This window comes from Hydra vulgaris, chromosome 06 (assembly GCF_038396675.1).
Source record: "Hydra vulgaris chromosome 06, alternate assembly HydraT2T_AEP".
Taxonomy (NCBI): Eukaryota; Metazoa; Cnidaria; class Hydrozoa; order Anthoathecata; family Hydridae; genus Hydra; species Hydra vulgaris.
This window is the reverse complement of record NC_088925.1, coordinates 55,314,813-55,342,312: the sequence shown is the minus strand read 5'-3', so window position 1 is coordinate 55,342,312 and position 27,500 is coordinate 55,314,813. Positions and strand designations below refer to the sequence as shown.

General features: G+C 28.9%; 1 protein-coding gene across 1 annotated transcript; it reads left to right on the top strand.

Moving 5' to 3' along the window:
- Nucleotides 1-6,948: 6,948 nt before the first annotated feature.
- Nucleotides 6,949-27,402, top strand: LOC101236590 (lipoma-preferred partner homolog). The gene is made up of 8 exons (XM_065800507.1): nucleotides 6,949-7,156; nucleotides 7,381-7,649; nucleotides 8,604-8,705; nucleotides 14,084-14,151; nucleotides 15,086-15,264; nucleotides 15,379-15,430; nucleotides 20,825-20,893; nucleotides 27,139-27,402. Exons 1-8 carry the CDS (start codon nucleotides 7,068-7,070, stop codon nucleotides 27,271-27,273), a joined length of 963 nt encoding a protein of 320 aa, XP_065656579.1. The 5' UTR covers nucleotides 6,949-7,067; the 3' UTR covers nucleotides 27,274-27,402.
- Nucleotides 27,403-27,500: the final 98 nt, after the last annotated feature.

The window sequence follows — 27,500 nt, the reverse complement described above, 5'->3', positions numbered from 1 at the left end:
ATGACGAACGTTTCGAAAAACGCCTGTATCTTAATCAATATCTGTCCCAAAATTTAAAACTTGATTTAAAAGTGATAAAAAATCATTCCGCATGACTGATGTATCAAAAAACCACTCTAAAAGTAGAAAATAGCTGAGGAAAAACTCATTAAACGATGTTAACTCAAATCGTCATCTTGCACCGCATATGGGGCAAGATGACGATTTGAGTAAACAAAGTTTAAAACTTTAAGAAAAGAAAACTCTATGAAGCTATAAACGCCTCAAAAACCATCATCACAAATTCTTTTTTATTAAAAAAGTAATACAAATAAAGGCGTAACTTTTAAAACTAATAAATTATACATTTATATCGATCAATGCAAAAAAAAAAGTAACAACCTAGTAATCAGTTTGTAGCAAACTCCAACGCAACAAAATAAAGCTTTTGTCAAACAAATATTGTATTTCGTAATAAAATAATGACTGAACAATGCAAGAATAGCAAACAGTACAAGTAAACTTCCGTTTAATATAGATTACGGACAAGCCATCTTGCCCCAGTCATCTTGCCCCAGGCTGATACAACCTTTAAAATGAATCAGAATCAGTACATAATCAAATTATCATAGCCTAATACTTCTTGTATGGCTTCTCACTTACCTTTAGCTGGTGATGTAGCGATGTAATAAATCAAGTAAAAAGAGGATAAAAAGTTTTTTTCTCAATGTCGGAGAAACTTTTTTCATACTTAACTTTCGTCACAAAAATAATATTTAAAAAGAAACCATTGATAAATCTAGTAAAATTAATCGACTTCCCTTTCAGCTAAAGTCAACTGTTATATTTAGTTTTGCTTAAGAGATAACTGTAGATCGTCATCTTGCCCCATTCGTCATCTTACCCCATATTCCCCTATGTTTAAAATAACATTTTAAATGTGCAACTTTTGATATGAGAAAATTAAATATAGAACAGCTTGGAATTGTTAGGAAACACAATGTCGCCGTAGAAAACATCAACCTAAATCTTTGCCCTATGGGTATCCATAAAATAAAGGATATGGAAACTGCTTTTTAGAGCAGTTTCTTTTATCATGATTGGAAAGGAAGATGAAAATAAGCCAATTAGAAACAAAATTGTTAACCATATATGTAACAAAATACAGGATGAAATATCTGGATATTATGATATGTCAATTCGAGCGCATATTTGTAAAACTAAAATGCTAGAAGACGCGACACGAGCAACTGGTGCGGAGATAATTGGATGTGCTTCATTTGTGGAGAAAGATATTCAATTATGCAGCAAATATAGAGCGAAAACAAAATGGATGACCTACTTACGCAGTTTACGGCTCAATAAGTTAAGTGATTATTCTATATTTCTTGACAACTCAACTGGAATCCACTTTTATGTTGTGAATAACAGTTGAAAATCTAGTGTATTTACTTATGTATTTATTTCGCGAATTTTAAATATTGTTGTTTATTTTCAATTATTATGTTTAATAAAAAAATAATCAAAAACTATCATGGATCCCAATAAATAAATTTTTATGGAATATTAAAATACCTAATAATAATTAAAATCTCATATTATCATAAAAAATCTCAAATGAAATTTTAATGAAAGTAAAAATTTTTTTACTGGGGAATAAAAATTTAATATGAGATTTTTACTAGAAAGTAAAAAAATGCGAGAGTAAAAATCTCATCTACGCCGGTGCTAATGGGGTGTGTGAAATATCCCATTCCCCAATCAATGATTTTTTATACCAAAAGTCGGTAAATTGAGACCTTTTTGTGGCTTAAGTCGGACAATCGGAACCTTTTGTTAGGTTCAATCGCCAAAATGGGACTAGGATTATATATCTGTAGTTGACAAATTAAGGATTGGATAATCTTTTTTTATTGTTGTTTAAGTTAGCAAAAAACTGTAAGACAACAACCCCCGCTTAACACCTACTCGCACCTAAAGTAGTACCTACTTACGCCAGCCCTATTAACAAGCTCACTTCTTTTAGAGTAAACCTTAAAAAATACATACAAAAATGAAAAATATAAAAAGATAAACTTTAAAACATAAGAAAGCCTTAAGAAGAACACCTTAAAAAACCTTAAGAAAAACACACAAAAAAGAAGAAAAACTTGAAAAACATGGAGTAAAATAAGATGACCTCAAACTTTTCGAAAATTTGCAAGTGAAACCCATTATTTTGGTATTCGGTATTAATGCACTTCAATGAGTACAACGTTTTTTTACTTTTTTTTTTTAAAAAAAACTTTTAAAATTATTTTAATAATTTTCGCGTGAATTTTCTCTGCACGTAGCACCAAGCTTTTCTAATTATTACCGTGAAATTTCATTCTACTAAGTAAAAACGCTTCTTTAGATAAGTACATTTTCATTGTATTTAGCAAAAACGCTTCTTTAGGTACGGTGAATTTTCACTGTACCTAACATCAAGCATTAACTAATCAAATGATTCGGCTAACGAATTATTTTTTGATATTCAATAATAAAATATATAATAAAAAAAATGCTGTAAGACTCTCAGTTCTTCAATTGAGTTTATTGAATTATCATAGGCTCTCATTTTTACTACCTATGGATTTTTAACGAACTTAAAAATTTCTATATTTCATGTCAATTTTTTTTTCGGCAAAAAGCCCGAAAAGCTTTTTTGCAATCATGCTTAGGGGCCATCCATAAAGTACTTACGCAGGTATGGGGGGAAGAGGGGTCACCAAAAAACGTACGAATGCGTACAAGGGGTGGGGGGGGGGGTGTTAAAGACAGTGAGTACGTACGCGGTTTGACTATCTCTCCTATAAAAATCAGTATTATATTTTCTTTTTCTAAATTCGGTCACAACTCTTTTTTATATCTCTTTATAAATAATAAAAGAAAAAAGAAATCGAGAGATAATTGTTCCAAATAATGTTTTTTATTTTTTGTAATTTCAATAATTTTTTCAATCTAATTTGATTGGAAGCGAGATGAGAAGCATAAAGAGGCGTGAAAAAGCATTTTATTTTTAATTACGCAACGTGGTTCATTTCTCTTAAATGAATTTATTATTTTTATTTTTAAATATAATAAAAAATAAGGTAATATTATGATAAAATTGCTTTAAAGAATGGTGTTTTTAGTTCATTAAATGAATTGAAAGCCCCCCTTTTAAATGATTTTAAAAATTTTAAAAAAGGTTATAAGGCAAAAATACTTTTCTCTTAAAAAAACAATGACTATAATTGTAAAAAATAGTTATTTTAATGCAGGTAGAAACCAATAATTGAGTTAACAGCAAAACGATAACAATAAAAACTTTTTCATTCTATTCAAAAACTGAAAACACCAAATTAGAAAGAAAAAAATATATATTTATTATTACCAAGATGCCGCACGGATTTGTAGAGAATGAGAAAAAATATCTTCAATTCATTGAGTTGTATAAAAAAGCGTATTCAACGCTTGAAAAACAAAAGCGATATCAGCACGCACAGGAGTTGTGGAATGTAGTAAAAAATGATCAATCGTTGTATGAAAAAAAAGTAAACGAATTAAAAGTGAAAGCAACAAAATCGAAATGATCAATTATGTCATTCTGGGGAAATGCCTTTTTACCACCTAGCAAAAAAAAAAAGATATTCATTCAATGCCGTCTTCATCAAATGAAACGCCAAGTTCTCTAAATGCAACTGCGATAGAGCCTGCAAGCATTGAACTTGGTAAGCTAATTTCTGTAATATTTTAAAACATTTTCTATACATTGAGTTCAACCAAATTATAAATCAAACTATATAGTACGACTATAGAGCAGTCACATAAACTTGTTTATCATTAGCCACTAGACCTATTTTCTATATCCAAAATAAATCGATTAGTATCAACTGCCAAGAATTTATAATTATTTTTTAGTATTTTTTAATTTAGAATTAACATCCAACAACAAGAAAAGAGACAATCTGGCACAAGTTAGGAATCGAACGAAAATCACAGATCTTGAATTGCAACGTTCATCCGCGACGCTGGTTTGTACCGTATCAAAGGAACAAATAAAAACTGTGAAAAGAAAGCATAAGAAAAGAAAATATAAAATTGGACAGGTAAGATAATTTAATTGTATATAATTTCTTTATTAAACATTTCGTTTTATAATGTCTAACTATCAGGTTTCTTGTAAAAACCAAGAGATATATTAAATAGCGCTTAATTGTGCGTATAGAAAAGCGTCTTGGCCAAAAAAATATTTTTCAGACAGAAATTTTCATAATCTTTTTGTCAATAATAATTTCTAGTTTGAAATGAGAATTTGTGTACTTTTTCTTTTGCAACATCAGCCAAAGTTCGCAAAACCTTATATATAGAAGTTTTTATAATGAAATCAAAGAATTTCAGAAATTTTGTTTTCAGATTGATTCGTGAATCGGCTCGTCAAAGAAAACGAAGACAAAATTTAAAGAGAGTATCGAAACTGTGTGTCAAAACAACCCTGCGTTGTTTTGAAAAAAGCGTCAAGTGCCTTGAAACAGTTTATTCGAAACCATCCTGGACGACCGCGTCTTGAAGTTGATCAACCAGAGCTTTTATCAACAATTATAAAAATTGTGCAGAACTCATCAGCAGCTGACGAACGTCGAAGAACAAACTGCCTTCGTGGCGTCTCCACTTTGGATGACCTTCAGACAGAGTTGAAAAAAATAGGCTTTACCTTAAGTAGGAGTGGTTTGTACCTTCGTCTTTTACCACGACGTGGAAACACTACTGAAGGAAAAAAACATGTCAACACGGTTCCAGTGAAGCTATTACGTCCAGAAAACTCAATGCAAAAAAAACAACAACGATAGAATGTTTGCAAAGTCATTTATTGACAACATGTTTAAAGTTTGCAAATTATTTGGACCAAAAGCTGTGCTTTTCATTTCCAACGATGATAAAGCCAGGGTTCCATTGGGTCTTGCTGCAGCAAGCCTTCAGGCGCCGTTGCTGATGCATATGGAATACAAGGTCAAACTCATGGATCACAGCTTTGTCGTTGGCCCACAGCACAAATTCATCCCATCAGTGTATGGCATATGCGAAGTTAACAAAACTGGAAATGTATCTTACAGTGGGGACACTTTCATACGTATAAGAAGTGGGAAAGTTACACATGCTTTTGATGTTAGAGAGCTTTTTAAAACCAAGTTGGTTGAACGTAGACCAATTATGTTAATGGAGACTGATGGAGCTCAGGATGAGGCACCGCGCTTCCCTAAAACCTTAGCAATTGCTGTTGATCTCTTCCGCTTGCTTGATTTAGATGCCCTTCTTCATGGTGTAAATACAGCTGGGCTTTCAGCCTTTAACCCCGTCGAAAGAAGAATGGCACCTCTTTCTCATGATTTGGCTGGAATAATTCTTCTTCATGATTATTTTGGCAACCACCTTGATTCTTCAGGAAAAACAATCGACCAAAAATTGGAGCTAGAGAACTTTCAAAAAGCGGCTACCGTTTTAGCTCAAGTTTGGGAGAAAACAGTCATTGATGGGTATCCTGTTCATTGCCAGGCTGTACCAGTTGGAAAAGCCTATGAACCACCTACTCCTGATCCTGTTTGGGTAGAAAAATATTGTCAGCAATTGCGATATAGCCTTCAAATCGTAAAATGCCAAGACAAGTCATGCTGCACACCGTTTCAAACAAACTGGATGAAAAACATCCCAACGTTTCATTCCATTTCCAGCCATTTACGAAAACTGCGAGAATGGTTATAAAGCAATAGAGCCGTCTACATATTTTAAAAGCGTATCAAACCAATCAACATTTGCACCACTGACACATCGCCTTTTGCTACATGATATATCTACAGAAGGATTAAAATACAAAATAATACCATTTGATCTGTATTGCCCATCGATGAAAGAAAAGCTATCAAACAGAGTTTGCGTTAACTGCAATAAATACTGGCTAAGTGAGGCTGCAATGAAACGGCATAAAAAAGCACATAAAAAACAAAAAAAAACGATTGAATTGGAGAGTGAGGAGAGTGTAAGTGAAAGTGAATATATTAATAAAAGCGAAGATGTCAGTGAGGAGGTTGTCGATAAAAGTGTGGAAGCTGAGTTCATGCCTGTATTTGATAATATGTTTGACTTATTTAAGTCACCATTTGTGGAAATATAAAATATAACATACTCGTAAGAATCCTTTTTTATAATATTATTTTTTATTTTTATTATTAACTTCCCGGTTTTTAATTAAGTACAGAGAAATGTCGCAATAACTAGATATTTTTTGGTTTTTAATGTTTTATAGCAGCAGTGGCGCAGTGGTTAGAGCATTGGACTCGTAACCCAAGGGTTGCGGGTTCGATTCACGCTCGAAGAAAATAAACGTTATCGGTGAAGTTGGATACTGAGAGCTAACTTAATAAATGATATTCTTCTTGTGGCGGTGCTCTGTGATAAGACCATTAGGACTTCTTAGAGCACTTTAAGAACTAAAAAAAAGTTATGCATTCAGGAAGAAGGGCTTTATTTTGGAATAAATAATGCGTACGTACGCAAGGGGGGGGTCGTCGAAAGCGTACAAGTACAAGTGCGTACAAGGGGGGGGGGGGTCAAAATCAGTACTTTTACTGCGTACGTACTTTATGGATGGCCCCTTACTTGTTTGAAAAAATTTTCAACAGATTTCAAATATCATTAAAATGTGCAAAAAGCGAAGTTTTGTTTTACATAGAAATATTGTTTTACATAGAAATATTGTTTTACATAGAAATATTGTTTTACATAGAAATATTGTTTTACATAGAAATATTAAAACAAACGGTAATATAAGAGAATGGTTTAATTCAAACTGATTTTTAAATCAAAAAATTCTATTAACTACAAATCTAAAAAATATTTAGTTTTTAAGTAACAAGAAAACTCCTAAAAATGCCAATTATTTTAGTGAATAAATTAAATTCATTTTAGTCCGTAAAATACACCAAAATGAAAGTGACGCCACGCCTTCTAGATTTATTTAACTTACTTTAATTGACTCTTCTCTATCAAAGTCTATTTCTCTAAATAAATAATTGCTTTCTTTTTATATAATGCTAAAGTTTCAGGTGGAAAAATCTACTTTGCCTAAAACTTACACAGTAGGATGTGATAACGGGAGAGAATCGCAAGTTACCAGCAGGTTCGAGGCATTCTAAGATATTATAATTATATTTACTCTATTGCTCTACTGTTTCTTCATTTTAAATAAAATTTAATTGATTTAGTTTAATTTTTTACCAATTGGAGTTTTAGGTGCAATTAGTATTAAAGCATATTTATAGAATTATTGCTCTAATATAAAATTATAATTACAAATTTTTATGTAAATAAATATGTTGATATTTTTTTAAATATATTTTTTAGTGTAAAGTTTCCAGTTAGACAACATGCAACTAAAGCAGTAAAGGTTCCTCCACCAGTAAAAGCAAAGCCAGTAAAACCTAGTGACATATTTTCGTCTGATGCTGAGATTCATGACTTTCCACCACCTCCACCCGGATTGACAAATGAATTCTCTGAACCTCCTCCCTCTTATGCTCCTAGTAGCAGATCTAGCATAGAAGATGAGCTTGATGCACTCACTGATATGCTTGCACTTGGACTGGAGAGTGCTTCAGATCCAGACTTTTTCGGTAAATAATTTGAGAATAATGTTTGTGTGTTTGTATGTATGAATCTAGCCCAATCTAAGCCCTCAGTTATATGTTGTATCAGTATTTGCACTCTACTGCACCTATGGCTATTTCAGCTGATATATTTACACTCCATTATGCTTATTGCTATAATTATTAAATGTAATTAAGCTCTGCTGTGCCAATCCCTATATCAGTTGATATATGAGTGTTTCTCAGAAATGTAGTAAATAAAAATAAAACATGAAAACAAATTACAATTAAAAAAATTTAATATAAAAAAGTTATTTATTAAAAGAAGTATAACTGGTTAGTCATTAAAATTGTTATTTTTTGATTTTTTAAAATATTGATAAAATTTAATTTACTTCTACAAATAATTGTTTTAACATTTATGATACATAATTTTATGTTTTTGAAAAAACAGAGAAGGGTGTTAAAATTCATATCAAAAAAATAATAGTTATTAATGATAATAATAGTTATTTATAATGATTGTTTGCATATCTGTAATAATAGTTATTACTAATCGTAAAAAAACATCTGAAATAGTAATTATAATATTTATAATAAATTTTTTATAACATTTTTAAAAGTCTCTACGAATGAGAGTGGAAAAATAGTATTATTTTAGGCCGTAGGATTTTATATATATATATATATATATATATATATATATATATATATATATATATATATATATATATATATATATATGCGGTAGTGGTGTAGTGGTAGAGTGCTCGCTTTATAAGGGAGAGGTTCCGAGTTCGATCCCCACCACGTCCCTGGTAGTACCGCGCTCAACTTGTTTCTCCGCCTTGTTGGTCAGGGTTTGTGTTTGGGAGAGGGGTATAACCACAATTACGTAGCCTCCTCATCTGTAGTGGCCTTCTGGGCCTTGGGGAGGTGAACTAACAAAAAAAGAAAATATATATATAAAATTTTGTTTAGGTGTTTGTTATAAATGCCGTCAAAAGATATCAGGTGAAGGGAATGGATGTACTGCTTTAGAAAATACATATCATGTTTCTTGTTTTGTTTGCCAAAAATGTAGTAAGTAGATATTAAATTTCATAAAAAAATTTTAAAATATTTCCAAGTGTTATGGTTTTTCCTATATATATATATATATATATATATATATATATATATATATATATATATATATATATATATATATATATATATATATATATATATATATATCAGAGATGTAGTCAAGACAGTAAAGACCAAGAATAAGACCAAGACTGAATGCTTCAAAACCAAAACCAAGACATAAAAAAATTAACTTAGGACCAAGACTTTGAAAGTTTTTACAAGGCTGGGATCAAGATTTTTTTTTAAATCATAAAAAATCTCAGTTAGAACCTTGCCAAACCAATGCGACAAACTCTCATTGAGCAGGAAGTTGCTGCGATCTATGGTTTGTTATTAGTAACTAATCCATTCATTGATTTGATATTTTTTGTAAGAATCAAGAAGGTAAAAGACAGTAGAAGCCCAAGACCAAGACTAAACTCTAGGCTTCCAAGACTAAGACCAAGACTTTAGACTTCAAAACCATGACAGTTAAATATGAGTCTTGAGGCGTTTCAAGACCAAGACATTGGTCTCGAGACCTACATCTCTGATATATATGAACTATATCTTTTTTTTTTTTGCTGGTTTTTAAAATTTTACTGGTGATTAATAACCTTTTTTTCTTGAATGATTGAAGTTCTTATACAATCATTATTTTAATGAAAGTGTTTAATAAATTATTTTCATAATAATATATAATAATTGCTCTAAGAAAATTTTTTCATTTAACTTATTCACTTTTTTTTTTTAAATCTTTTTTTTTTTTTGTATTTTTTAGCGTGAGAGTTAATAACTTTAATTAATAACTAATTAACATAAGCAGTTTTTGAAATGATTTTAATGAGCAGAGAAAAAAAATTTATTTTATATCTCTGCTCATTAAATTCAGAGACATAAAATTATTATTTAAAATTTTTGTATGTAACTGAGAACATTTTCTCTTCCAACTGTACTTTTTTAAATTTTATTCATTCGAGTTTTTCATTTATTTTTTTTTTGTAGCTTTTACTTGGCAATACTAAATCATTGCAATGGTTTTATTTTTGAATAAATTTATAATTATCAATTGCGCTTTGGCACATTTTTTTACTTTGGGGCTGTACATTAATTACATCAACAATTTTTTGGCCATTTATACCTCTCCTCTCCCCCTCATCAACATTTTGTCAAACTTTCAGAGACCTATAAAATTACGTCAACAATTAGGTTACTAGTTACGCCTACAGTAATCGGCATGACTAGTAACTAAGTAAGTATGCATGACTAGTAACAAAGTAACTAAATTTATTTTAAAAAGTAACAATAATGTCAACTTTTCTTGACCTCCCCTCACTTCTTGTCAAAAATTTCTAGATCCCCCCCCCCCCTATTTTGTTGACGTAATTAATGGACAGCCATTTTCTAATATGGAATTGTAATAAAATCATCAAACATCAACCTATCTTAATGGAGGCAAATAAAAAGAGACAGACAACATTTCCATTTTCAGTACCATTTTATAAATGATTTCTTTTAGTATAAAGTATTCAGTTTAAATTTTTTTAATATTTTATAAAATTTGTTTTGATATTTAAAAAAAAATTCAACATAAATTTTATATATATTTATATATATATATAAAATAAAAGTCGCAATTTGTAAATATAATTTTTGTGCTCTTAATGTAAAAAGTGTACTTAAATTTTTCAGAAAAAGGCAACTTTTTACACACAAAAATTGGTATTGTTATTGGTATCAGCCTATTTTTATTTAATTACCAGTTTTCTAACTGATTGCTTTTTTTTAAAAATTTATCCTGCATTATAAAAATTCTTATATACTAAATAAACCAAACTCTTTCTATATATGATATAGATGGTGTTCAATTGATGTCATGATGTAAACATAGTTGTTCTAATGCCATCTTGTAGATCAAACAAATGCGCATTAATTTAACCTAAGGCTAGTTACTATTATCTGTTAATGTGGTTCCTATCGAAAAAACAGTTAAAAAATGTATTTCAGGTATTGTCACAGAACTGTGAATTGTGTAAAATTGTGGAATGCAGATAAAAATATTATTTTTTGTTTTAACAGTAGGTGTTTAGCTGTATATATTGTTGTGAAAATGAAAGAATATGCTCAAATATTACAGGGTACTGCTGCAATTTCGATATGTTGCAAAATTACAGCTTGTTAGTGAGGTAGAGATGTATATATTAAAATTTAGCAAATGGCACACAAATCATAAATCACTTTTTTCTTTCCGTAGAGTACTTCCGTGAAGTATGCACATACTCTCCAGTCCTTAATACAAGGAGGGGGGGTTGGGAATTTTAGTCCAACTAATTCACAAATCTTCGCGCCATCAAAGGCCCCCATAGTGACATCGAATAATCCTCTCTTTTTCTTAATCCAAGCAGTTTTTATTATTTATTTATTACAGTTTTTATTACAGCTTTTTCTTAATTAGTTCCACTGCTATATAATAATGATTTTCTTGCATGGTGTATGAAACTCTTTTGTTCACTATTTATTGTTAGATGTTGCTCTGCAAAAGTTGTTGCATTTTTTAGTAGGTTTTCATTAATTAATGGATAAAAATCATTAATATCAAAGACTAAGAACTTACAGAATTGCTTTTCTTTTGTAGTTTTAAACCAATGTATAACATTTTGAGTGTTTTGCCATTGGTTCAAAAATAGTTTCTTTCTCAGCTCAGAACTAATGTTGGATAAAATAGATTTTGAAATTCTTCCAATTGCATTTTTAGCAGGATTAATAAGTCTAACAGTTGGTTTATACAGGAAGTTCTCTTTATGGTCTTTTAGAGTTATGAAACAATCTGCAGTACCGTTAATTTCAATTTTATTGTGTACATCATGGTTAATTAAGATTTTTTTACCTTGTTTATTTATTTGATCTTTGAGTTTAGGGTCAGCCTTTTTATACGTGGAAGTAATTGCATTATTTAGGAGATGGTTGTATTGATCTTTGGATAGTTTGTACATGTTTGATGATTCGTTGGCTAAAGTTAAAGTTTTTTTTTGAGGTTTGTATAGATTTTATATCGTTTGCTGTTTTTTCTTGAAAAACATTGTTGATTTTTCGAATTTTGATGGTTTTAACAACATTTTATTATTTTTGAAAAAACATATTTCCTTAATTTGCGGAGGACATTTAGAAGAGTTAATACCCTAGTTTACGTAATCTGGAGAATCTTTTTCATTTGATTGTTTGTAATAAAAAAAAGGGCTTTCCACCTCATTCTTATTATAAGTGTTTAGGTCAAGTAATTGTAAAATAAATTCTTTCTCTGATGGTATTGAGATATTTTTAATTGAGTATTGAAAGTTTAATTTCTCCTTCTTGTGGACAAATTTGAGTAAAGTTCTCGACTGGTGGAGCGTTTATATTGTTTAATTATATATAAATATCTACCTATATATATATATAGTTTGCTGACCTCAATTATTTAGAGGTCAGCATCAGGTCAGCAAAAAAAAATTTCTTACCATAAAACATAGAAACGAGGTTGGAAATTTTTGCCCACCTCAAACACTTTTAGGATGGCAGTTAGATTGGCATTGCTGAATGACCACCCTAATTCTGAGGGCTGTATGTATATATATATATATATATATATATATATATATATATATATATATATATATATATATATATATATATATATATATATATATATATGCACATATATATATATATATAGGGCTTGTGATGAAGAAAATTGTCAAGCGTGTTATATCGCGCTCATAAAATTAGAATTTGTTTTCATCGAGCGTGATTATGTGCGTTCGAGATAACGTCGGCGAGCGCGATCATGAAAATTGCTGAAGGCGATGCTCATCAAAAGCTTTTTATTTTTTATATCTTTTTTTATTTGTTACATAATTCTTTCGTCAAAAAATGTTTGAATTAGTATCACACTCATGAAACTACTTCAACAAAGTAGATTTTTATACTTCCAAACTTCTTGTATATTGTCAGATTGCGATTTTATTTTTAACTATTTATGTTATAAAAAAATAATATCAAACAAAAACGCAACTTCTTATTGATTTAGTATTGCAGTATAATTTAGTGACTTAGTTTTGCTTCGTTGTTTTGATATACGTATTTTAAAATGTTACGCTGTAAACTTAATTAACGGTTAATGGTTTTTATATTTCTTGATATTTTTTATTCAAATTGATTATTTAATTTTTTTCTAAAATTTTTTTTTTAAATTACGTTTTTTTATCTTAAAAAAATAACACAAGAATAATTTGAAATAGTAATAAATAAGAATAATAACTTTCCATTTAATAAATATTGACATCATTACTTTGTTTCCTTTTTGAATGTCCTTTATTGCGAACATTCTAAACAACAGAATCGTTTTAAATTTGAGTTAAAATAAATAATAGTTAATAAAAAACCTATACTATGAACAAAAACTAATTTTAAAAATTACTCTATTATTATTATTTATTTTTATTATAAACGATGTGTGGAATATTACAAACAATAAATCAAATAAATCTTACTTGATATTTTCACAAGATTAAAAATACTCTGCAGTTTCAATTTTCTTATAATGGTTTTCTAATTTTCTATTCTTATATAATTTGCGCATTTTTGTATTCACATTGTGTTTCCACGTGCACATTCCATTATTGAATTTAGTGACTATTAACGACTTTAAACTGCTCATTCATTACGTTAGTGCAAAAGAGAACGACGTTGTGCTTTTTATATTTTATATCAGTGCTTTGATAACATAATATCTTTAATAAAAAATCTTTTTTAAATATTTTATGAAAATAAAAAAAAAATCCCTATTGGACGAGCTATTGGACGAACTATTGGACGAGCGTTATTTTATATGCATAATATATACATAAATATATATATTTAAACAACTTTAAAAAGTATTCTACACTAGAGTGCTCAATGTTCTTAAAAGAACAGAGCAATTATATATTAGTAGAAAATCACTTAACTAAATTTTTTTCCATTTGACACTGTGTTTCATCAACAAAGATTCATCAGAAATCAGGATTTCTGATGAATCTTTGTTGATGAAACACAGTGTCAAATGGAAAAAAATTTAGTTAAGTGATTTTCTACTAATATACATAAATATATATGTATATGTATATATATATATATATATATATATATATATATATATATATATATATATATATATATATATATATATATATATATATATATATATATATATTTATTTATATTTATTTATTTATATTTATATATTTATTATATATATGTATAAAGACTATTTATATTTTATTTTTAACAAATTTGAATTCTAATTTATATTTATTCTTGAAATTTTATTTTAGAAAAAAAATTGACTGGGCATGAATTTTATTGCTTGGATAACCAACCAAATTGTGAGCAGTGCTACAAGGTATATCTCTCTAGAAATTGTGAATTTGTTATAAACATTTTTATTCGTTCTTACATGAATACGCAATGATAGTCTTACGTACAAATACAAACAGTCAAATCACAAAATCTGCATTGTTTATTTTATACTGCATATTAAGCTCAGCATGAAACATTGATGATATATTGTTAAAATAGAAAACCTGCAGGGGCTTCAGTACATACATTGACTTAGGGTTTGGGTTTCCTTCTTTTGTTTGCTTTAATTAAATTAGTACAGTGTCCATTTAAGTTCACAAGAGTAAAAACATATACCCTATATTTGTTCCATGTACTGGATCAAATTATACAAAAAAAAGATACTTATGAGGACAAAAGGTTTGTAAGGATATTTTTCTATCCCAGTTATTGGACATTTAGAAAGGACGTTTTTCTGTCCCAGTAAGTTTTCATAGATTTTCATTAAGTCATTTTCATAAACACCTTTTTTTTTTTCTTTCTTTATTGTTATCCTTCTTTTGAAGTCTGCTCTCCTTTGTATTTTATTTTTCAATCAAATTAAACAAGCCTTTTCTCTTCATCTCTCAGCCAATTTTTTGTTATTCGTGACTTGTTCATCCAACTAAATGGCTTTAATGCTCAAAAATTTTGTATTTTTAATCTTTACTCAGTTTACTTTGTGAGTTTTTTTTTCTGATAACACTCATCACTTACATTTACTACTTGATTTATGTCTATGAGCATGTGCTCAGTTTTACTTTATTCTCTTTTCTGTATTCTATCCTTCTTCCTTGTTTCTGATCATGCTATGATTTCACTTAACCCTTTATATCATATATCCTTTATATCAGATTCATCAAAAATCCAGAACAAAATTTTTTATTTAAACAAACTGATTTTTATTCAATAAGTAATTTTTGATTATACTTTTATTTTTTTGCATTATTTTTATTTAGAACACATTGGAAGACTGTGTTGTGTGCAAAGAAAAAATTACAGAGAGAATTCTACGTGCGGTAGGGTCATGCTATCACCCTAACTGTTTTACTTGCTCCAGCTGTAATAAGAATTTAGACAGCATACCATTCACATTGGATGCTGCTAATGCTATACACTGTGTTGAATGTTATCAGCTGTAATTTATTTAATTTAAAATTTTTAAACTTATATATTTTTTTAAATCTTTAAAAAAATTTCTAATTTTTATATGGTTTAAATTAATGTTCAAATAAAACATGGTTTTATTTAGAAAGTTCTCACCAAGGTGTGCTTTTTGTCAAAAACTGATCAAACCAACAAATGTGAGTTTTTTATAATTATACCTTTTTTTAAAAAAAAAAGTTTATCAGGAGTCATTGTATAAAAACTTAGGTTATTGGTTCTGAGGGCAGCAGGTAATTAAATTTTTTAATGCATACTTAATTATAACAACTTTAATAATAAATATATCAACCCTTGGAATTAGGGTCGGCATTCGGCAATGCCAACCTAACTGCTGACCTGAAAGTGTTTGAGGTCGGTAAAAAATTGCCAACCTCCTTTTTATGTTTTATGGTCACACCTTTGTAGCAAATAATTATTGCCACCCGGTTTCTGTACACGCGAATAAATCCTACAATTAAAACTAGCACAATAAAAAACAGTTTAACAACACATTTATCATGTTGCTCCACAAAAGAGTCAGCAACACTAACGGAGTCTTTGAACTGTCCCATTATCTTGACACCTACATAAACATTATCACATTGTTCGAATGTTTCTCCAAATGGTGCTGGCATGTTGAGTTTAACAGACAGAAAATTATCAAAAACCAAAACATTAAAACCTAAACGAGCAAAACCTAAACGAACTTTGCAACCACAATACAGTGACAATAAAGCTTTACTTAGAGATCCACCAACTACCAATTTTTTTGATACACTTTATTACTTGACCAACAATCCATGCTCACTTAATAAAGATAAACATGATGAACTTGTTGCCAGGTTAGCTAACATCTGAGATTCATCACTGTTACCGCTTGTCATATGATTTACAGAAAGCTGGTTCACGAGCAATTCTGATACATCAATCGCTGGTTATCAACTACATCATATGGACAGAATTTGCAGAGGAGGCAGTGTTGCCATCTACACCAAGGATAGTATTGTAGCTGAGGAAACAAATGTTGCCCTTCTTAACTTGCCTGAAATTGAACAAATATGGCATGTGATCAAAATTGGGAAAGATATCATTCTCATCAGTTGTATTTATCGTCCTCATGACTTCAACAATGACTACTATGTTTGTGTTTTAGCTACCATATTAGCAGCAAAAACTGTTCTTCAAAAACTAGGCTGCTCGTCAATGCTTCTTTATGGAGATTTCAATCTTAAAGAAACGTTTTACAAATCCATTGAAGAAGGAAGTGCTGTAGCAACCACGGACTCTTTGCTTTGACGTGACACAACACAACTACTCCAATGAAAAAATGATTTATTTGGAGCAAAGCTGGTTACAATTCCTTATCAACCTGCATAGCATCTATAGATTGAATAAAATCATGGAAGCTCTGTGCATGAAAATTAGCAGATTCTAGTTAAAAGCTACAACGAAGCAGTCATTAAATTCATTTCGACAACAACTTTGCCGTTCTATAAAAATCAACCTTTGTGGATTATGCCAGAAGTACTTAAAACTATCCGAAAAAAATAGAAACTCTCGGGTAAATATATTGTAGCTGATTGCAAAACACATGAGGCACTTCGAGCAAAACATAAACTTGCTAGTAAGTTAGTAAAGAAGAGCATAAATAAGGCGGTAACAGACCACGAGGAGAAGCTTGTCAAAGATTCAAAATCTTTCCCAAAAAATGTGCATGCTTATGTCAGAAGTAAACAAGAAGTCAAAGGTTCTCTTTGTTCAATCGAAGAGGACAATGTTAGTATTACAACAGATATAAACATAATTTGCTCCACCCTCAATAACTATTTTCAGTCTGTCTTTGAAACTGAACCTGATGGCAGTATGCCAACATTTCACGATTGTACTCAAGCAACATGTAGAATTAATGAAAATCAGTTCACAATTGCAGATGTTCAAAATCATCTAAGTAATCTTAAAGAAACTAAATCGATTGGTGTAGACGGAATCCATCCACATGTTTTATGTAATTACGCAGCAGCATTTGTAATACTACTCATCTCTATCTTTAGGCAATTTTTATTTTCTGGCTCTGTGCCTAACCTTTGGAAAAAATCTAACATTAATTCCATTTTTAAGAAAGAGAGAAAACTTAAGGCTCACAATTATCGACCAGTCTCCCTCACCTCAATACCGTGCAAAGTAATGGAAAGAATAGTTCACAAATACATTATGGCGCATTGCGTGGAAAACCATCTAATCTCCAACCATCAACACGGTTTTCTTCGTAAAATAGGATGTCTGGCTAACCTCCTCAAAGCTCGCGATTTACTTACGGAGGCTATACACCGAGGTTACAGTGCTGATATTATCTACACCGATTTTGCTAAAGCATTTGATAAAGTCCCACACAAACGTCTCCTACATAAACTGAAAGCATATGGCATTCACAACAAACTGCTACTTTGGATTGAAGTGTGGCTAAAAGATCATAAGCAACTTGTTGTCCTAGGAGAACACGTTTCTAAGTTGAAGAACGTCACAAGTGGAGTTCCTCAAGGTTCTGTCTTAGGGCCACTACTTTTCATTTTGTTTATAAACGATCTTCCTGATAATATCGTTCACAAGATATTACTATACGCTGATGACAGCAAAATTATTGGGATCATAAAATCAGAATCGTACATCACAATGCTTAAGGCAGACATTGATAACACAGTTACATGATCAAATACTTGGTTCATGCACTTTAACATAGATAAATGTAAGGTGATGCATGCAGGTCGTCCTAAGAAACGTTTATCACATGAGTACTCCATGGAAACTGCCGATGGCATGCGCTACACAATTGCAACTACTACTATTGAAAGTGACCTTGGAATTCTTATCTCAAATGACCTAAAAGTCAGAGTGCAAGTTGAAAAAGCAGCATCTACAGCCAATCGCATGTTAGGAATGCTCAAAAATGCTTTCCGCAGTTGAAACTTAACTCTATGGCGCACACTCTATATAATGTGTATCTGGCCACATCTAGAATTCGCCATTCAAGTCTGGTCCCCATATCTAGAAACAGACATTAAGTTACTTAAGGATGTTCAAGACCGCGTCATTAAGACAATATCATCTATCAGCCATTTTGATAAAATAAAGCGTCTGCAGATACTCAAATTTACCATCCTCAAAGAACGTCGTTATGTGGAGATATAATCCAACACTTCAAGATTTTCAACAACATTGATGAAGTTCAATTTTTGGTCCCACAGCACCAACTATTTGGGCGTGAGGTGTACAACCTGCGCGGCCATGACAAGCAGCTCAACCATCAATTCATAAAAGAATGAGGAGAGATCAAACTTTTTCACTAACAGAGTTGCAGTCCATTGGAACTCTCTCACACAGCACACTGTAAACACTCCAACTTTGAATACATTTAAAGATTGTATTTCAATGTGATAAACTGTTAAATCAGCATAGAGACTCCTGGAAAAGTCTCTTCATCAAATTAATAATTTAACATTTAAATATATACATATATATATTTTTGTTATTGTTACAGTTAACGTGTATTAATTTGGTTACTGAATATATCAAACTCATATATATATATATATATATATATATATATATATATATATATATATATATATATATATATATATATATATATATATATATATATATATACATATATATATATATATATATATATATATATATATATATATATATATATATATATATATATATATATATATATATACATACATACATATATATGCATATATATACATATATATACATATATATGCATATATATATATATATATATATATATATATATATATATATATATATATATATATATATATATATATATATATATATATATAGCAATTAGTAAATATTAGTTAATAATTAGTAAGTATTAGTTTTTACTAATTTATTATTGCTCTGTTCTTTAAGAACATTGAGCACTCTATTTGTAGAATACACTGACATAATTTATTTATATATATATATATATATATATATATATATATATATATATATATATATATATATATATATATATATATATATATATATATATATATATATATATATATATATATATATATATATATATATATATATATATATGTACTATAGCGTATATAGATAACAATGAGGTTGCAATGAGGTAGCGTATATAGATAAAAATGAGGTTGCAATTTTTAACTGACCTAAAACCATTTTAGGTTGGCATAAAATTTTGAAACAGGGTTTGACAGGGTTAGGATAACAACATAAGTTCTGAAATTTCATTGATGTCTAATAACATCTGTGTAAAAAGTATATGATTACTACAAATGTAGTTACATCTTTTCAATTTTCTAGATATAACAACATCTGTTCTACTAGATCTGGAAATTTTACTGATGTAGTTACATCTTTTCAATTATATTAAATATAACTAAAAGATTTTATGAAATTATTAAATTATAATGCATTTTTTACCCTGATGTAGTAACATATATGGGTTTTTTCAGATGTAGTTACATCTGGAAAAAATAAATAATAATGCAATATTTTAACCAGATGTAGTTTCATATATGGTTTTTTTCAGATGTAATTTCATCTGGAAAAAAATATTAAATATAAATGCATTATTTTAACCAGATTTGTTACATGTAAGATTTTTTTTTCAGATGTGATTACATCTGAAGGAAATTCTTTTAGATGTTATTAGAAAAACTACCAGATGTAGTTACATCTTCCTAAAGATGTTGTTAGGGGTCATTGAATTTTCAGATGATATTGGAAGATGTTGTTAGACGTTGTAGAGATGTTGTTAGGACAAAGTTTTTTTGTAGTAAAAGAAAAATTCAGATGATCTTGGCTCTACAGATGCTGTTATATAGATGTAGTAATCTTTTACCGTTGGAAAAATTGGCAAACATGTGAATGTTTATTGTAAATTTAATAGAAAAACTAATACTGAGCCAAAGTTTGCTTAAAAATTTAAAAAATAAGTTTTATCAATTTTATTTTAATTATCTTTATAATTAATAAAATGTTAATTTTTCTGTTTTTAATTTAGTTGTTTTGTTTACACTTTAAATAAGATTTAAATTTTTCATATTTAAATAGAATGTTTATTTTATTTTAATTGTTATATTAGAAATTAATTAAATTATTAGAAAAATCTTTTTTCCTTCCTTTTTTTTTTCGAAGCATTTAATTAAAAAAAAAGTTTTTTTTAATTTATCTTATTAAGAATTAATATAAAACGTTTGTTTTGTGTTTTTTTGTTTTTTATTTAGAATTTAAATAGAAGGTTTACTTTGTTTTGTTTTCTTTAAATAATTTTATTCAGAATTTAAATAAAATATTTGTTTTTTGATTTTATTTTAATTATTTTATTTAAAGTTTAAATAAATTGTTCGTTTTGCCATTTTTAATTTATTTGAAATAGCAAATAAAAATAATTTTAAAATTTATATATATATATATATATATATATATATGTAATTATATTATAACTATATATATATATATATATATATATATATGTAATTACAAATTTTTTTCAGCAACGTGGTGAAACAGTTCATATTGTGTCTATGCAAAAAAATTTTCATGTTGAATGCTACAAGTGTGAGGTAAGTGTGAAATCATTGTCATCTTTTCAACAAGCTTTCAGCTTCATTGTTTCATGGTAAAATAAAATATATAGTCTTTAAATCAAGAGTGTTTACTCTATGGCCCATGAGTCTGATGTAGATTGCTATTCTATTTTGAAGATTTTGAAGGTTTTATTCAACATGGTTTGCAAATTGTTTGTCTGTATAAAAAAATGCAAAATAAAAATTAGCACAAATCTAAAATTGGGTCTTTAAAAATGTGTTACTAGAGTTATTTTATTAAATTTAACCAAGTTCCACCTTAATATTCTCTTAATTATTTTCCTTTTTTTATTATTATTATTAGTATTTTTAAATGCAGCTTTTTCAACTGAACTGAAATAATATGTATTAATAACTGTAATATGTTTTGCTGTCGATTTTAAAGCAACTACTTAATCTAGTATTTCCATTTGTTTGCAATGTTGTTGTTAAAGTTTGTCGTTGGTTACAGTTTTTTATTAGATTTTTAACTAAGTCAAAGTTGCAAAAAATAGGTCACCTTTAAATTCTCATTGCATAGGTGATCTGTTTGTCACAACCTTAAGAACATCATTGTGTCATAATCTCAAAAACACCCTTGCATCACAGTCTCTACCATGTCTCACACTCCCATATGCACTTGTGTCACAACTTCTCTTTAAATTATATTGAAATATTATATATATGTAAATTTCAATGACACATTTTTATTTTATGTTTATTAACTTTTTTAAACTTGATAATGAAAAATGTTTTGTTTATAGTTCTTCTTAACAATAGCTAAGTTAAGCCTAAATGATTGTATTGTTCTTCATAAATAAGATGTATTATTGTGATTTAAACCTTTGTAACTCTTTTTTAAATTTTTTAGAGTTCTTTAATGTCACTTTTTAAATATAGACTCTATCAGTTGGGTTCAAATCTTTCTGGTCAGATATAATTAGCAATAACTCAAGAAATATTTGGATTTATTATAAATTATTTCCAAATTTTTTTATAACTAAGTTTATTGTATCATTTAAAGTTTTTAATCAGTTTATACAGATTTCCAAGGTGTATGGTGTAAAGGTGTAAGCTTAGAAAGTAATCGAATTATTTTGAGAATATTTTGAGAGTGCCGCCATGGTTCTTTCAGTGACCTTGTTTGATGCTGCAATCTGTTTTTGCTTAAATTCTTTATCATCTTTTGCTGATTTTTTGCTTTTCAACAATATTTCTTTTACAAGGGCCCAGTAACTTTTGATTATCCATCTTTCTGAACAATATGGATGCCATTTTGATACACTCCATTGTTTTCTGGGAATAGTGGATCGTTGCCAAGTCTGGTCAAAAAATAGCTGCATTGCTGTTTTTGTTAATAAATAGCAAAAGACTTTTCTGAAGACATTCGATGATGCACAAATTGAAAGTCAAAGTCTTTTGAGTGATAAATAGAGCAATCTTAAGACCTCAAGAGCAACTTGCTTTCCACTTGAGGATCTTTGCAGCAAACTTTTCTGTCTGAATAAACTTATATTTGTTGGTGACATAAACACTATTTGACTGATAATAACATTGATTGTGGGGCAACTGTGAGAAATCCCTTTTGATGTATATTTTGTCTTCTCAATAATGCATAAATTTTTTTGATTAAAAGTTTGACAAGCTTCCTTGCGTTGCAAAATGCATTTAATTCTACAAAAATTGATCACTTCGAAACCTTTGTCTTGGTGTAAGCCTTTAAACCCTTGAGTCTTCTTGTATCTTCTCAATATGTCTCAAACTGAAAATCATGGTAATGAACTTTTAAGAATTTTTTAATTCCTGAATGTGTGTAGGTTTCATTTCGAAGAAAAATTTTACTTTTTTCTGATTATTTGTTTACTCATTTTGGACTGATAAACTGATAGTACTAGCAAAATATCAATACTATTAAAAATATATAGATTTAGAACATAATTATAAAAAAAAATTTACATTAACTTGTTAAGTATTTTTTAAGTTATTGCTAATTATATTGGACAAAAAGTTTTAAGCCCAACCAATTTGCAGATATTGATAATTCTATTTAATATCTAATACTTAAAGAGAATTTCCAAAGAGAACGTTTATTTGGGACTACCAAGGATTTAGTTTGCATTAGAAAAGGATTTAGTAACTTGATTTTTTTTGTTTTATGTCATTTGAAGGTTGGATGCAAAGATTTTTGTCACAATAAGTTGTATTAAGTTGTATTTAATTAAACTTTTTTAGGATTTTTTGATAATTTCAATAATACATTTCAAGAACTATATAATATATAAAAACATGAAACACAGCTAAATAATAATTTTTAAATTATTCATTTAATAAATTTCAGTCCTATTTTCTCAGACCGCCGTCAAATGTAAAATAAAAATGTTTGCTTTTAATTTTTCAATTTTCATTTTAATTAGAATAAGTTAATCAAATATATTACATGAATAAATTAAAAATTACTTTGTAGCTTTGTTTTATTTTATTATATATTATATAGTTCAAAACTTGATCTATGGATATCAGATTCATGGGTTTAAAAAAAGAAAAGAAGAATCAATTCCATTTTTTTTTTTTTTTTTTTGTAAATCTTGAACCTTACTTAAATGTAAATGAATTATTATAGCCGGCTTGTGGAACAATCTCAACCACACTTGTGTCTCACGCTTGTTGCAATTTTTATTGTATATGTTGCTCTCTTTGAAATATACATATTTAAATGTAAATAACCTGAAAACTCAAATGACAATGACACATTTTTATATTTATTAAGTTTATCAAAATAAATATTTATTGATTGATCTCATTAAACATTTGCATAATGCATAAACATCAAGATAAAAACAGTATATATAGTCATTCCATATAAAATCATTCACAAAAAAAAATATTCTAAAATGGAGGCCGTCACCAAAAGTCCCTGGGAGCAATGTTGGTTTTATATCATTGCTTTATCTTAGGTATACTGAATTAAAAATTAGACTCATGGTCTTTGTAATATCTTATCAAAGTAAGCACTCAAAAATCTTTTCAAAATTTCAAAAAACTTTACTTAGGAGAACATTTTTTAAAATTTTTTTTTATTTAAAACTTCAATATAGTGTTATTTAATAATTAGTTTAGGGCATTTAGTCATAGGCATAAGAAGGGAGCAGGGGCTGGGCAGCTTCTTTCCCTCCCCCATATTTTTTTTTGTTGAAAATGAATAAAAATGAATTAAATAAAAATGAATTAGTAATAATAAACTATTTTTAAAATTTAGAAACAAAATAATTTTTGTTGCATTTGAATTCATTTTCATTATTTATTTCAAATTGTTAAAAGCTTAACATATTTTTTTTTATAAATAGTCTTCTAACAATTTTATCTCAACTTCCAAAACATCATAGTGAATAAACACTGTTCAAATAAAACACCATAGTGAATAAACATTGTGTTTTGAAAGTTTGAGATAAGATTGTTCAAACACCATATTGAATTAAGAAGATCCAAAGATCTGCTCCAGATATGCCAACAGTGTTCCATACAAGGAAGGATTTTAGATTTATTGTGATGAAGAATAGCGTCCAGAGTAAGAAAGTGGCGAGCACGATAAAGAGATACAACCTTAGCAGGTGCTAATTTAGTAATGAATTTGATATATGGTTTCCAAGAAAGATCGGAAGTAAGAGTTAATCCTAAAAGACAAAGGTTAGATGACTCATTGAATACATTACCATTAATAAATAAAAGAAGATCTAGATTGTTGTGATAATGATTAGCTGAAGTAATTGAGTTTTATCTGAGTTAAATATCACCAGCCACTGACAGCCCCATGCTGTAGCAGAAGTGAGATTCTTTGCAAGCTCAAATGTCCCCTCCAAGCAATCAGAGAGTTTTGGCTTCTTATTAAAACAAGAATAAATGGTAGTATCATCAGCAAACAATGCCACCTTAGATGTGAGAATATCTGGAAGATTGTTAATGTAAATTAAAAAGAGTATAGGGCCAAGGAAATGAAGAAGAGTGCAGTCCATTGAGGACAACTTTTATACTACGATTGGTCAGGAAGGTTCTAGTAACCTTAAAGATGTTGCCTGATACACCGTAAGAAGACAGTTTATCGAGAAGACCAACATGCCAAACTTTATTAAAAGTTTTAGAAATGTTGAGAGCGATAGCCTTTACCTCTCTTCATCTATCTAATGCACGATAAAACATATCGGTCACTACCTTTAACAAATCAGCATTAGAACAAGAAGATCGAAATCCATATTGATGATCAGTAAGTTATTAGAGTTAAGATGAAATATTATAATAAGTTTTTGTTAACTAAAAACTCAAAAACCTTGCTTATGATAGGAAGAAGACTAATGGGACAGTAGTTAGACAAGTCAGATTGCTCTCCAGAATTTTTAAAAATAGGGATAACAAATTATGCTTTCCAGCATGCTAAAAAACAAGACTCTCATAAGCACTTGTTAAATAGTTTTAAAAGTATAGTCAACTGCTCCAGGTAACAATTCAGCAAGACTATAACAAGTATGTTGTCCAGACCACAAGCTATAGAAGAGTCTAAGCAGGAAATCACTTTAGATACATAAGCTGGACTGAAACAAATGTCAAGCGGAGAAACTGAGCACTGACTAGGATCAGAAACAAGCCATAAGTCAAGTAGAGAAGGTAGATGATTCAGATTGTCTAGAAAGCAAGTTGGAAAGTTGACTATTGGTGTTAAAAATTGAGGAAAGCAAATGTTGTTAACACATGCAGAGTCACTGACACTAGAGCCAAGCCATTCAGTGTGATGAACATTAATGTCACCAACAACAACAATTTTGGCTGAAGGATAAAGAGATTGGCTTGGTCAGTTTGATCAGGAATAACATCGAAAAGAGTGCAGTCTTGAGATGAAGGAGAGTGATATAGAATAAAGAGAAAGGTAATATAGTGAATTTGTGCTAAATAAAAACACAGAAAATAGTAGTCTGTGGATTCAAACTAAGTTTTCCGACAAATGAGTGAATTTTTACGAATGTAAATGACCAGGCCAAGCATTTGACTAATGGAGTCTTTACCAATTTAAGGCAGATAACCATCAACACTAAGATCACAAGATGAGACTACCGATAGCCAGGTGAGATTGAGTTCACCAATAGGTCTGGTGAACTTTGCAAGAGAAAAGACTCAACAGAAGAAAAGTTACTTTGAAGACCACAATTATTAGTGAATGATAGATTTAGAGAACTTGGTGTTGATGATGGTTTTTGTTTTATAGATGTTAATTTAATCTAAAAGTTCTTTTCATAAATAACTGGTGTTAAAAATAACTGGTATTTGTTTAAAGTTATTTTTAAAAGAGGAAACTTATCAAACTCGAGCACATTTAGAAAAATGTATTGAGATAGTCGAACAGTTGCAGGTCTTTTTTTATTAGTTCAAATTCAATAAGTTCAACGAGTGTGAACATACTGTAGTATTTGATTTCAAAAAACAAAAGAAATAAAGAGATTGCATTGCTGAGTGCTCATTTCCAAAGTTATATACACAATTTCTACAGCCATAACAAATCAGGTTGTACGTACAACACCTGATTTTGATTTAAAGTATATAAGTAGTTGGTTACAAAAAAATAAAATAAACGTTTAAAATGTTGTTGTAATTTTATTTACATGTTTTTTTGTGTTTTTCAAGGGATTTCATTTCGATTCTCCAATTTTAGTCAATAATAAATTTAGATGAGACTATCTTATGTCTTTTTTAAGTATTTTTGAATTCCTCGAGCAAAAATCTATTTGGATTCCAAATTTTAGAAAAATCCAGCAAAGCATTATCAAGGTACTATATGTCAAAGTTGCTTTTTGTCTCATCACATTACCACGAAAATGCTGAAACATTTTCGTCGTAATCTGATGAGAAATAAAAATATAAAATGAAATAAAAATTTGATGATATATTGAACTGCAGAAATTTTTTAAATTAAAAACTAGAGCATAAACAACTTAAAATGCCAGTCAAAATCTTCAATTGATCCTATAGGTTTTTTAGATACGAAGGGAGCTAAAGACTTTAACTTATTTCTTTTGATTTAATAAGTGTCAAATTTGACTTATTTGAAAATATTTGAGCTAGGAATTTTTATAACAACTTTAAGCTTAAAGCAATGGGTTACTAAATGATGTAGTGGTTAGCAAAAAATTTTAAATAATATTAGTTTTGTATGGAGTGATGATGACGACAATTAATAAAGTAAGTTATTTTTCTATTAGGATTGTGATGAGTTACTTTCAAGCGAAGAAGGTAGGGGCTGTTATCCATTAGACGGCCGTTTACTTTGCCAGTCTTGTAATGGTGCAGCACAGGCGAGAAAATCCAATGGATCTCGGCTTTCTACTGTGCTTTAAAGAGTTTTTTTTTTATTTGATTTCTTTATTTCAACCTTTTTATTATTTCTGTATTTATTTGCGGAGGTATTGAATGTTTTTTACTATAATATTATATATTTTTTAATTAACGGTATTTTATTACTGATAGTTTTGTTTTTTATGAATAGAAATTACTTTAGGAAAAAAGTAAAAACTAATAATTTTTGTTTTTTTCTTAGTTTTTTTCATTTTTAAAAAGCATTTAA